Below are 14,661 nucleotides of genomic sequence, written 5' to 3'. Positions count from 1 at the left end.
TGGAAATTATTTTAATTAACTTTAATTAATTGTTTATCCAATTATGATTTCCATGCAACTATCAGTTAATGGAGATTATTCAAATAAGAAATGAAAATCAGGAAATAGTTGCACATTTTCGAATAACAATTGTTAATTGTTAATTTCAATTAACTTTTGGATGAATTAGTTTCATCCATTAGTCGTTAGTTACAACTAACTATTGCACAACACTGACACCTAGAATGAACTAAAGGTGATTTCCCGGCGAATTGGAAAAGGTACGTAATATACTAAAAGTAAGTTTGTTTAAGCAGATATCGTAATGAGACATATTTTGAGGTCTAGATGAAAATTCTTGGGTTGTATAGTATCCGAAAATGAGTTCTGTTTCACTTTAAGTTTGCACAGTTTCACCTCCCCCTCATCCATTTTGCAATTTACGTCGGAACATCTGCCTGTGAAAGTGCTAATTGAGATCTTCCCTTCATCATCGGTTCCCTATTCGGGACTCCAAATAAGAAGCGCTTTCTCCATGCTAATATCATAGTCCAGTTTTCCAAATTATATTTATATAATTAGCTTCTTGTTGTCCTATTGGAAAGTTGTTCCCATTAGTCAACGGTTAAACTCTAGAACGTCACATACTTCTGCTGCCATCTATTCTCAAACATTGAAATCTTCCAGTTGTTATGACAGCCGTACCACACGTGCTGTACCGTGGGTTGTCATTTACTCTGAGAAGGTGTTTGGGTGGCTTTCCGCGATGGATCGCATGTTGAGTATTTTTCAAAGTGTTTCTGGAGCGAAGCGTGAGGATATTTCGATATTCCTGAAGGCTTTCAGGGAGCATCAATGTTTCCAGCAAGCAGTAAGATTTTCCAGTCATCATGCCCTGGACAAACTAAAAAACTAATTTCTTTAGGCCGGAGGGAAATCTGAATTCGTGTCTCACGTAACCGGCCTTTTATCAAATGCTGGCACGAGATACCAAGGACTTCTTTTATTGGACGAAATTCTTCAACAATGCTCACTGGATATTCTGGAGCAAAAAGGAGCCCTTTGGGCCGGACTTTGTATCAAGACCTGCAGCCAGAAGAATATGTTCGCTTGTGTACCGATGGCATGTCGGTCACTGAGTAAGTTTTCAAAAACAACACGAATTGAATATCATTACGGTAATCTCCCATTTCTTCTATGAAAAGATACCCTCATTGAGAAGTCTGTTGAGATCCCAGAATTGTCCAAAGCATTCACCAACCATTTGCTGGGAAATTTTTTCGATGCGCTGAAACATTCACCATCGAGCGGACATTTAGGTATGCTGGAATGTATCGAGACAGGACTCCGTGTTTATCCCGCCTCTTGTGGGCCTCACAGAGGAGCTATCGAAAAGTTTGTTGGCACATTTATTGATTACACTGATGAGAATATAGTTCAGGCGGCCGGCAAGTGTCTACACTTACTACAACAGGTACGTTGGGTTTGGATTCTGGTTATTTTGGGAATTGGCTCACAGTTGATGCTGGGAGTAAATCCTTTATATGGAATTAAGAATCTGAAAATCGAAATCTGAACTAAAGGCTCCACCCACCAAGTGATACGTTGAACTTTTGCAATACTCAATTATAAAGACTAAATTGCCAGAAATGATAGTCACTTGTTGAATGATTCTTCAATGTTCGATGCTATTGCACCAGTTTAGTCATTTTTGGGGTTTTTTCCATCCTGCCTGATATAAAATATGAAGCTGATCCTGAAATCCCTGTAAATTAACTTATTGCGAATATACAGTGACTCCCGAAATTGATCATGTTTTCGCTATAAATGGAATTTGTTTCTAAAAACACAAAACTTGATATGTTGAAATATGTATTTTATTCAAACTAGAAAGGAACCAAAGCAGCAAAGATTATTTAAGTAAATTTCTACAGTACAAGAAAAAAACAGATAATAATCGTTGGCGCAACAATCCAATTGGATCACTGTAACGGTACAATACATGATTATAGTACCCTATAGGAGGCAATCTGGTCAGCATTGCGCTCGTCCGAGATTATTACCTTGATTTGACTCAGGTACTCATCGACTGGTATCCGACGTCAAATCACGATACAAATCCCACAGCTACCAGTGAAATTTGAACCGCGACCTTTCGTACGACAGTGTGGGCTGTACATGGGGTGGTCATATTTTCCTTCCACAATTCCTCTGTCTCATACATAAAAAGGGAGATATCACACTGTCTCATACATAAAAAGGGAGATATCACACAGTGCAGCAATTATAGAGGTATCACGTTGCTGAGTACCATCTATAAGATATTCTCCACTATCTTGCTAGGCCGGATAGCCCCATACGCCCAGAACATCATTGGCCCATACCAAAGAGGCTTCACTCCAGGCAAATCAGCAACAGATCAGATTTTCTCTCTGCGGCAGGCGATGGAAAAACTGTTGGAATATGGACAACAGTTGCACCATCTGTTCATCGACTTTAAAGCCGCCTATGATAGCATAGCCAGGGTAAAACTGTACACGGCCATGAGAGAATTCGGTATCCCGACGAAATTAATAAGACTGACTAGGCTGACCCTGACCAATGTGCGAGGCCAGATAAAAGCAGCAGGATCACTCTCAAGACCATTCGACATCAACAACGGTCTACGACAAGGGGATGCGCTATCATGCGTCCTCTTTAACCTGGCCCTCGAGAAGGTGATCCGTGATGCTGAGGTGAATGCAAGAGGTACGATCCTCTTCAAGTCCACCCAACTACTGGCCTATGCTGACGATATCGACATCATGGGAAGAACCACCCGAGACGTTCAAACTGCCTTCATCCAGATCGAGCAGGCGGCGCGAGATCTTGGGCTGCACATCAATGAAGGCAAGACAAAATACATGGTGGCAACGTCAGCACCGAAGACGAATCAACCAACAACATCAAACCGCACTGGTCAAACACAAGCACGAACAAGAATAAGGATAGGGGAATACAACTTTGAGACCGTTGACAATTTCTCCTATCTAGGGTCGAAAATCACAACCGATAACAACTACGATGAGGAAATCCGCGCACGGTTGTTGTCAGCCAACAGAGCCTACTTCAGCTTACAAAGACTGTTCCGCTCGAAACGTCTCACCATAGGGTCAAAGCTCTTACTGTACAAGACTATGATCTTGCCAGTCCTCATGTATTCCTCGGAAACTTGGGTTCTTAGCAAGAAAAATTGCGAACTCTTGGCCGCGTTCGAGAGAAGAATCCTCCGAAGAATTTTTGGCCCCCTACATGAGGATGGACGATTCCGTAGCCTACACAATGACGAAATCTATGAGCGATACCATGACCGTACGGTTGTGGATAAAATCCGGCTCAATAGGTTACGGTGGGCGGGTCACTTAATCCGTATGGATGAAGATGATCCCACCCGGAAAGTCTATAAGGGCAATATCTATGGTAGGAAAAGAAGACGAGGCAGGCCCTGCCTAAGATGGAGCGATGGCGTGGGCCAGGACGCCAGACAGCTTTTAGGGATATCGAATTGGTGGACCTCGGCGCAAAACCGGGATGTCTGGAGTTCCTTATTAAGGCAGGCCTAGACCGGATACCGGTTGTTGCGCCGTTGATGATGATGATGAATTCCTCTACATCAATTCACGGCCATCTGATCCAAGGTTTATTTGGGTCTCACCAACACCAATCTCAAATTCTGGTATCTCTCTGTTAGCAAGGACTTCTTAACTTGTGCGCGCCCTCTAAGACCAGCGTTTAGCAGTGCTCGTTGAGCACTTTCTGAGAATATTTTCAATCTCTCAATGGATTGAAGGGTGTATCGTACTTTACTTCTGGCAATGTATTGAAGGCTGTGGCGTACTTCACTTACATTCCGGTATTTATCGCTTTTTATAACCCTTATAAGTTCCTTGACCTCAATGTCCTTGCGGATGTTGTGAGTTTTAAGGTCTTGTTCTCTTATTCTGTGTCTACCGACGAAAAGAAGCATCTGAATAATCAATTTCGTATTTATATGTGCGTCCTGCCTTTATATTAATGTAATATTTTTAATTAGACACCTTTCTACAAAGTAAACACAGCATTTACTTTACGCGAGAAACTCACAAAATTGATTACGCAATCATTTGTCACACCAAGCCTAATATACCGTTAGTTCTGGCTGAACTCAGAAATATGTTTATAATTGAAGTCCAAACACTAAGTAACAAAATTATGAAATGCTACTTGTTGATTGGTACACATTAATAAAAATCATAAATAATTCAAACGTGATCAATTTTGTGAGCCACTGTAAATAGTGCTCTGCTGATACGTGGCAGAATTAGCAGCTAATAAATAGGAGTTTCTGGATACTAGAAATCCATACGGTGGACGCAATAATTTTATAAACTAATTCAACATGACTGGACGCTGTAACTATTCAATCATCCGACCCAACAAGAAACGGTTCAAACAAGCCAATATAATGTATACTTGTACGCAGGGCCACAGTGGAAAATTTCCCGTGCGGGACGAAAATTATGTGGAAAATCCAAGTCAAAGGTAAAAACTATGCGTGCTCCGGTATTACCTGCCTATATGATTAATATCGCGGGCTATGGGTTCTTCCACCCACCCTCTCTTCTCGTCTGTCTTTATACGCATGAAATTGAATCCGTTCCTTGTCGGTCATTCTAATATACTTCAGGCTTAACAATATGGACCCTATGAGGAGTAAACATAACATCCAAATACGGTCTGCTCCTCCTAACAGAAGTGAAGTTATCTTTGCCATCAACGAACTCAGACGGCGTACAATGGCCGAACTTAATGGTCTTCCTGCGGAACTCTCCGGGGAGCTTCTACAATCTCTGCGGATTTATTTTACTCATTCCTAAATGCTGGGAATCTGGGAGGGATGATCGTGTTTCCGAACAAAGGCACCCCGCCTTGAATGCGACCATTGGAGGTTTATTTGCTTGGTCTCTGCCATGGTAGATTGTAGCCAAAATTATCCCCGGACGCATTACAGAATATCTTGAAAGTTTGATCGACAGAGAGTAGCCTGATTCTGATCTGAATCCTCCTGCACTGACCACATCAATACCCTTCTGATCATTGTGGAACAGTGTATGGAATTTAGATTACCGCTCCAACTGATCTTCATTGATCAATCGGCTTATATCACCTTACCGCAAATACCTGACCCACCCTGTAGTGTCCACGACTCTGCGATATATGCAACATTTCCTTTGTCTTGTCCAGGGACAATCTGGCAGGAGAATGTATTTAATAATATGCAATATTCCTTTATTTTCTTCCGTCCTAACACCCCTTAACTTCCCAAATTTACTCCTTTCAATTTTCACATTTGAAAAATTCCAAATTTTATTTTTGTTTGTATGTTGTAAGTTTGGAAAGTTGTTCTTTCCACAATGCACTGTTCCCACATAGCGAAGGGATCACCGTGTTGTTGGGTTCTAGCCGTTTTTTTTTTTTGTTTTTGAACCAAACATAGTGTCTGTTGTTGTAGTCGTTGCTTTTGCTGTTATTCCATTGAACTCAAGGCCAGAGTTGACGAAATCAGCATTAGTTGGGCCGGGCATAGCACTAACACTGGATCTTATGCTCGGAATTTTTCACATGCATTTACCGTAGACGGCCGAACATGCAAACGATTTTTCTCCATCATAAAATTTCGAACAATGCATTTGGAGTTGAAGCCTCTATGTTCAACCTTCTTGATTCGAGGATATTGCCCTGAAAAATTTCAGTTTAAATGTTGTAATCGCGAAAGCGAAGCTTTTCTATTTCATTCTGGTGCAATAAAATATTCCAAAATTCCATATAACTCCACTGGAAGTAACTTCTTGATTTGAAAAATCAGACCTTTGTGGTACTCTTGAACTTGCTCCAGTGTACCATCACTTTGTGTGCGATTTTTGAAAGCAAAAGTTTACCGAACACTTTGCGAAGGATGGGTAGCATGGGCCTTTAGGATTGTTCCAACATATCGGAATTACTATTTCTGAAACCTTCCATACCCTGGGGGAGATTGTAGAATTACGTTGAATATGTCCGTCACCTAGCTGATTACAATCCCCGAAAATTCCTTTCCTGTAATGAATTCAAAGTGGCGTCACGATGGACAGAACATCGCGATTCTTTGCCGCATTACATTCGCTGAAATTCCGCCTCTTATGGATGAAATGATTAGTCACCGCAACATGTGGATATGGACTGCTTCTCCAAACGGCAAGCAACGCACTCAAACAGAATAAAGCCGCTGGGACTTAAGCGTGGAGCTATACATTGCTCCTGCATTTTCTGGAAATATGCTATTTACATTTATAAGGGAATCCTGAGAATCCGAGATTTTTTCAAGAGAGTGAAGGAAGGAATAATCGTTAAAGCTTTAAAGAAGGGCATCTGTCTTGAATGCAACAATCTGAGGGTATCGCAAAAATAATAATCCTGGAACCCATAAGAGAATTTCTCATAAGCTTGATCGGCAGAGAGCAGAGTGGTTTCCGCTCTGAATCCTCCTGCGTTGACCACATCGGCACCCTACAGATCATCTTAGAGCAGTGCGCAGAGTTTAAATCTTCGCTTCACCTGCTCTTCATCGATTTCGAGAAAGCTTTCGATAGCATGAACGGAGAGTGTATAACTGATAATAATATAGAGTGGCATATGATGGCGCAAAATGTCACGTGCTGTACCGAGGTGAAATCTCTAGGGATTTTGAGATCTGAAGCGGAGTTCGCTAGGGTTGCACCTTGTTGCCTATGTCATTTCTTCTTGTTATCGGTGACACTCTTCATGGTGCCTTGTCCGAAGGACGTGAAGGAATCTAATGGACGATGACATCTTTCCCTAAACACCTCGGCTACATTGATGACATCCGTTTGCTCTCTCATCATGTTATAAACCTTGGTCAAATAGCTCTGGATTTGAAAAGAGGCAAATAGAGTTGGACTGAAGATAAGCATAAACAAAACGTAGATTCTCAGTCTGACGGGTCATGGCAATCTCTCTTTCTGCATTAATGGCAGAACGTCGAAAATGTCGACCAAGTTGTATATCTACGAAGTGTGGTTTCTGCGGACGGTTGCACCGAACTGGATGTTGCTCAACGTATTCATAGCACTGTCTAAAATTGGAAATGGGGTTATCTCAACACCAAGATTAAGTTAAGACTGTTCTGTGCTAGTGTTCTTTCTTTGTTGCTATAATGGAGTACCACATGGAAAGTAGACTCCAAGCCTTCGTGAACACCTATCTGTGTCGTATCACCGGAATACGTTGACTTGGTAACATCCCAAAGAAGAACGCGCTATACCCCGCCAAAGGGTAAATGGCAACCCTATAGGATTGACCATCTTCGATGAAGAGTTTTTTTAATCATGGGAAAGAATCACGTCGTTACTGTTCATTTTAACAATCATTTATTACAGTCGAAGGAGATGTTCCTGTCGGATGTTGGTTTTAAGTGCGGTTACGGCACTTGGCTTGCTGGAATGAATTTTCGATTTCAAGTAGTCCCACAAAAAGAAGTAAGGAGCCGTTGAATCTGGTGAACGCGGTGGTCGGTCAAGATCACCATTTTTTGACATTAAAAGTCCAGAGAACAATCGTTTCAAAAAATTATTAATGGCTCGAGCTGTAGCTGTGGTGGAGCATCTTGTTGAAACCAGAAGTCTTCCTTACCGTTATTACAAACAGTTCGCATAAAAAAATCAGTTAACATATCGAGAAAAAACGGCCCAATGATGATATCAGCACAAACATCGCACCAGACAGTCACTTGTTGGTTATAATGAGATATTACGTCGATTTGAGAATTTTCAGTATCGTAGAACCGGGTAACATCAAATGAACTTCATTATTCATGTTGATTTTTTGTAAAAAATTTTCGTCAATTTCAACCATTTCGATTACTTTTTGGGCCCATTCCAATCGATGTGGCTTATCGACAAATAGCAGTAGCAGAATGAGATCAATTTTGTATAGAAACAAATGTAAAGTGGTTCGCTTTATGCCCAACTCATCAGATCGACGTGTTTGAAATGTGATAAGAGACCTATGAACACTGGCCCGTACGACTGTGATATTATCATCCGATCGCCTTGGTTTCTTTTTATTTGGACACTTGGGGTTAGTAAGTGTCTCAGCCTATTTCAGCTTACAAAAACTGTTCCACTCGAAACGTCTCACCATAGGGTCAAAGCTCTTACTGTACAATACTATGATCTTGCCAGTCCTCATGTATTCCTCGGAAACTTCGGTTCTTAGCAAGAAAAATCGCGAACTATTGGACCTCGGCGCAAAATCGGGATGTCTGGAGTTCCTTATTAAGGCAGACCTAGACCGGATACCGGTTGTTGCGCCGTTGATGATGATGATGAAATGTCTCACCACTTGAAAATATTTCATACAAACGACACAATGTTGTCGTGGAAAGCGTAGTTTTCACTTTACTTTTCTCCATCCACGTTGAGTTTTCAGAATTGACTTGTTTCGTTGAATGTAAACTTCAACAATATGAAAGTGTTCGCGTGGCGCATACTACCCCATAGCAAAAATCTCCTTAGACTAACCCTTCAAACGCAATACGTAATTTCTCGATCTGACATCTCTGTTAAAAATTACAATGTTGTCAGATCTTTTCGTCGAATATGGCCAACCTCTTTTTCTTCTTTTGCTTTACCCTTTGTCCCGTTCAAAAGCGGGATCGGCTCATCGTGATCGGTTGAACCATTTTATTTATCAAAGGCGTAATCTGGATGGATCACCATCCAGCGTTGTTTCGATCGGCCTTTTCGTCGCTTACCACCGCCTTCGCTGTTCAGACCAATCTAGGCAAGTGAATTCTCGTTTGCACGAATTACTTGACCATACCATGAAAGACGCCTCCCGCAATTCGATCGCGGATATCATCATTTCGAATGTGATGAAGGCGTACTAATTCAACGCAACATCGTCGTCTCCATCACTGTCATTGACAGTGTCAGCGCCTGTTTCATGGGGATCGGTCGTAAAAAATTCAGTTTTATTCAGATTCAATCTAAGACCGTGTTGTATGAGGCGATCATTCCATTTTTGGACAAGTTGCTCGAGATTCGAGATCATTTTTGCAACTAAACGCTAGGAAAACATCATCTGCATAAAACAGTGTATAGGGCACTGGATGTTGGATGAACCGTGTGACAGTGTCCATAACAAGAACAAAGAGGAGTGGTTCGAGGCTGCTTCCTTGATAAACAGCGACAGAGATACGAAGCGGTTTTAATACACACGCCACACTTCAAACTTTACTTTTCGGATCGTGGTAGAGCAATTTAATCAATCGCACGAGTGCTTCTGATACTGGACATTGTCGTAGAGCATACCAAATTATTTGATGTGACACACGGTCAAATGCTTTCTCCAGACCCAGAAGTGCAATGTGAATACGTTTCTTAAGAACGCGTTCAAAAATTTTCATAGTATGGAACAGTAACTGGATTGGGGGGTAATTTGAACATTCTGCTGCACTACCTTTTTTTCATATTGGAACTGTGGTACTTTATGTCAGTCAGATGGTGTTCTATCTTCCTCAATAACCCACAGAACCACAGTGTTGGGTCCCAGTTCTTCGCCTTCCAGAGCTCAGATGCGATGTCATTTGGTCCTGTTGTTTTCCCCAATTTCATTGGTTTTATTGCTTCTTCGATTTCAGTCGCGCTGACCGGTGGAATGACTCAAAATATCGGCAATGCTTGTAGAAGTGGAGAATAAACAAATTCTTCAGTTGAAACCTGCTCGAAATGTCTTTGCCATCTATCCACTCCGGTGTTCGGATAGCTGAGTGATGCGGAGGTACGGTACGGTACGGGGGGTCGCGGTTCAAATATCACTGTTGGCAGTGGGATTTGTATCGTGATTTGACGTCGAATACCAGTCGAATCAGCTGTGAATGAGTACCTGAGTCAAATTAGGGTAATATTCTCGGGCGAGCGTAATGCTGACCACATTGCCTCCTACAGTGTACTGTAGTGTACTAATACGGTCTTGAATGAAGTGTTCTAACACACTTCAAGTTCCTGATCCAATATGGATTATTATTATCTATCCACTCGGGTGACAGCGATCGCTTTCTTTGCTTCTCCGTTGGCATTCTTGTCAATTTACCATTTGGCCAGCGTTCTATCGTTGAGAAACTTGTGGTAGAGGCGTTTCTTTTCACCGACCTTCATTTCACCATCGCCATTCTAAAGACAGATATCTCGCTTGATGACTCGGTTACCTCGCTTGTTGATCCCCAGGGCTGCATAGGCCGCTTTGTGGATCGTGTCTTTAACTTGCTTCCACGATTCTTCCACATTTGTAATGGTTGATAATCGCGTAAGATAATTTCTTGTTCTAGCGATAGGCCACTGCCTTTCTCACGCTCTTTTATCGATAGCTTGATTGGTAAGACGTCGATCAATATTGACGTGCAATGGTCTCGCAGGGAACGGCTTTGCAGTCAGTGACGGTGGTAAAATGTCGGCGTCTTATAAGAGTTTAGCCGATTTGCATTTTACTGTTCAAACTACAAAATGTAGGAAGATAAGACAATCGTTTGATGAAACATGTATTCATAATTACAAGGTCAGGTCCACCATTTTCCCCCCAGTTGCCAGAATGCATCCTTCTTGGCAACAGGTTTACCTGTACGCGGTGAAGAAGTGAATAGTACGATCAGCTGATATAATGGAGAGCTTCATCAGCCGGTCAATAAAATGGTTCGACTTGCTCGGACTAATTTATTTACGTACTGACGCCGTCTATGCGTCAAGAACCCTTGTTCGGGGCCCGACTAAAATGAACGTCATAACATTTTTCCGAGGCTTGTGATTCAATCCGATCATTTTGTCTTTAACGACGTTTGATGTTTGCTTGGTCGGCCTGTAGCGGGATCTGCCACCAAGAGAAACTAGGATAATACACAGTACGTTGTCTCAAACCTGGGCGTGAGACCAGCATACCTTCTAAATAGCATAACGGAGTTTAATATGACCAACCTTACATATATAATCCTCCTCCTAGCCCGAAAACTCACAGTCTGGATCGTAGCAGAAATCGGGTCTCACATCAGGAGAATGCACCTTGTATTGTCTGCCAGCAAAAATTCGACACCGTATTCGCGTCTCCAATCAATAGACTTTCCAGAGTACAAAAAGCCAATGCCACGAGAGAAAAAGGAGTACTCTACGAGCCCCTCTATTTTACTTCGTTGAGGCCAAAGATTGTAACCGTGCGTCAGCCCCTCTCCGAGGCGCTTTTAACATTTCCGTAGAAAGAACCTTCCGAAATTCGCCGGTTTCTAATTCACAATAATAATAAAGAATATATTTAGGAATATAATACAGATGGCACAAAGTTATAGCACTAATTTTTATAGATACGTGGAGGAGGTACTGTTGGTATAAGTTACTCAGAGGCATGGCAAAAGCTTCAGCTTCATATCGTCAGCAATCTACACGAGACCCTGAATCACATTTACTCAGATTGCCCAGAGATTTATGATCACCCACAATCAACGGAAACGAACATTATTGAGTTGGAACTAAATGATGACCCCATCAAACGCGCCTCGCAGTTATTCATTCGTTTAAAAAATTTAGTGAATTATCTAGTAGTGGCATTGACGTAAGTAAGCAATAATTGTATTAGATTCCCTAGCTAATGGGCAATTTTATTTTTTCTTAGTGAACCGTTCCCTGTAGCCAAACCAATAATGCCAAGGATAATTTTGAATCTAATACAACGAGGACTGGGCATAAATTGTGTGATTCTAGGGAGAATGCCAACTGCTAACAATTTGGCCATTGGAGCTTTACTACCACAAATCCATACTGAATTTTTAAGTGTTTTAGATGCATTGATTTTGACGTAATTCTCAAGTTATTACTTAACAACCTGTTGTGTACTTATTTAAATATTCCCCAAAGGTTGAAATCAAATATGGCGCTCTATGCCAGCACTGTTCTAAGTTGTATATTGGAAACGTTGAAATGGACGAGCTCGGGCAAATCATCAGGCGTAACAAAGCCTTATTTGTAAGTAACTAACCATTCCCAGGACCCGAGTTTTGTATTAGAAATAATACCTTTCAGTAAACTATAATGTACTCCCATTAACAACCAACTCACTCATTTACAAGTGCTATTGACAAAAGTTAGTACCACTCAGCTTAGGTTGAACATCATTGCTAACATTTTGATGACTTTGAGAATTTATATAACTACTATAACTACTAATAATGAAATTTTAGATCGCTCCGACAAGCAGCGTACAAAACAATGGCACTCTGGAATGAGACAATGAAATACGGAAGCTGCTGTGAATTGATCGCCGAATATCTCGTACAACAAATCAAATACGACATTCTTCCTTTCCAAAATGAGGTCACACTCAAAGTAAGAGTATCATGACTCTGATATTCCAAAAAATATTAACTTTTTAATATTTTTTTGCAGGTATTGAGTGGAGGCAAAAAGCATATGTCTAAAAAGGCAAGACGTCAACTACATAAAGCACAAAATGAGCAATCCAATATCTCACAAACACACTCAAAAGCATTTAATCCGCACACGTCTAAAGTTCTTTATTCAGATGAAGGTAATCAGGAACTTTGCGCGGCTGCTTTGGACAGTTTGAAATACATATTGATGGCTAGTTCATGTTTTTTGAAGCCAATCGTGATTAAGGTAAAATATTACTAATTCCATTGATGAATCACCTGCTATTGTGCTAAGACTCCTTTTTTGCAGGATATATTAGATACCATCTTCTCCATAGCTATTCACGTCATCAACTACGATGAAAACACAAGAACAGAACTTTACTCAAATCATGTTTGTAGAGCAAAACTATTTGAAGTTATTTGCACTACAGTAACAGATCCCCACCATCTATGTCCTCCCCCACTTCAGCTTGTTATTGATATTTTTACAGTAGCACAAGCAAAAGATAAAGATGCGATGGTACGTTCTTCATGTAATCAGTATATGAGAGTATTGGAAAAAGTTATACATCCACAAAAGGAAAGCATATTCTATCCTATCAATAAAAATGAACAGAAGAAAGCGTTCCAAACACAGAATGGTCACAGGCTTCAGATTACGGAGGACGAAGAAGAAGAGGAAAATGAGAAATCAGATTTGGAAAATGTCGAACAAGAAGAAAATATAGTGGATTTGGAAAATAGCGAAACCGGGGCGAAATCTGAGACTGAAGATTATGAAATTTCAGCGCAAATAGATCTAACCGAACCATTACAGGAAGAACATCATCTTGGCAAACCTCCAGATGCAGAAAATATATCTGATACTGAAGAAGCCGTGGACCACATTTCAGTAACATCTACAACTCAAGAAAATTCCCCTGAAGTGATGGAGGTGCCATTCGAAGAGAACCTAACTCAATCTCAAAACTCGAATTCACAAAGTCGCTATGGAGAAGTTAGTGCAGAGAGTGAGAAGCAGGTGGATGATGATGATCAACCGGAAATGAAAAAACGTAAAACCGAATCAGATAGCGAGGCAGGCTTAGTAGAGGAAAAAGGGAAAGAAATCAATGCAACTGATAATAAAGATGAAACCATGGAACCAGAGGCTGACAACGATAGAACTAAGGATGCGGTTGTGGGACAAGTAGTGGAGGATAAGGATAAGGGTGAAATTAAAACACATGCAACGGATGAGGATGCAATTAATGATTGTATGGCAGATTTTGTATATGAACTAAATCAAGAAAGTGCTTCTGAATAAAATTCTTGCAGAAATCAAAAATATGTTGTTTAAATCGACATTTCTTTGCCATTTTAATTACCCGAATAGACAAACAAGCAGTTCAATAGTAGAGATTGCATCTGTGCGCGAACAATGCTTTTCTATATTGGTTTTCGTTTTTTTCTGCAAGAGGCAGCCTGTTATCTCCTGAACCATGATCCTAATTTTACCTTACTTAACATTAAAATGGGTGTTGAAAAGTAGAATCTTCAAAAATCGGGTTTATTCTTGATTGAAAATCCAGAATAATAATGTTTCGGAACAGAACTACTGCTATTTAGAATAATGTGTAAAAATTTTAGATTGATAGATTAAACCGAATTTTAGTTGTTTCCCACCAGTTGGAAAAATGTTGTTTCAAGAAAAACACGTATAACTTTCGTCTTATAGACACGCCAGCATCGCGCGGACTCCTCTATTTGCTGTAACTCGGTAAATATATAGAATTTTGATTTGAAATCGTCACATAGGATAACCACCTGAAATTAAATTTTAACTTCGAAAGTAATTTGCGGTGTGAGTTGTAAACAATAAAATGGTTAAAGTGCAATAGTTTGAAGTGGTAGAAAACGGGACCAAGAGAAATCTCTGGTCAACATATTAATGAGAAACAAATTAAGAATGGACCCAGGCTCGGTATTTTCGTCGCAAAATCGTTTCTCGATTTTGGCTGATCCGAATGTTATTTCCTTAGTGGATGATAAAGAGCAAACGCTCCGAAAAATAAAGATACAACCAATTACGTTCATACAGCTACGATGCGATAGAATAATCTCGTTGTTTGGGGAGTTGAAAAATGTTCAATTAAAATTACAATGCAGTGCCATCGAATCATGAGCATTAAGAAAATTTTGATATATTGCAT

At 40.5% G+C, this 14,661-nt stretch overlaps 1 protein-coding gene across 1 annotated transcript; it reads left to right on the top strand.

The window, feature by feature from the left end:
- The first annotated feature begins 712 nt into the window (after positions 1-712).
- On the top strand, positions 713-13,796 carry LOC119658034. Its single transcript, XM_038065266.1, has 9 exons — positions 713-850; positions 905-1,118; positions 1,185-1,453; positions 11,405-11,652; positions 11,713-11,895; positions 11,955-12,062; positions 12,278-12,422; positions 12,483-12,713; positions 12,777-13,796. Exons 1-9 carry the CDS (start codon positions 746-748, stop codon positions 13,773-13,775), a joined length of 2,502 nt encoding a protein of 833 aa, XP_037921194.1. The 5' UTR covers positions 713-745; the 3' UTR covers positions 13,776-13,796.
- The last annotated feature ends 865 nt before the right edge of the window (positions 13,797-14,661 follow it).

Source organism: Hermetia illucens, chromosome 5, assembly GCF_905115235.1.
Source record: "Hermetia illucens chromosome 5, iHerIll2.2.curated.20191125, whole genome shotgun sequence".
NCBI lineage: Eukaryota > Metazoa > Arthropoda > Insecta > Diptera > Stratiomyidae > Hermetia > Hermetia illucens.
The sequence above is the reverse complement of the archived record's forward strand: the minus strand, read 5'-3'. Positions and strand labels throughout refer to the sequence as shown.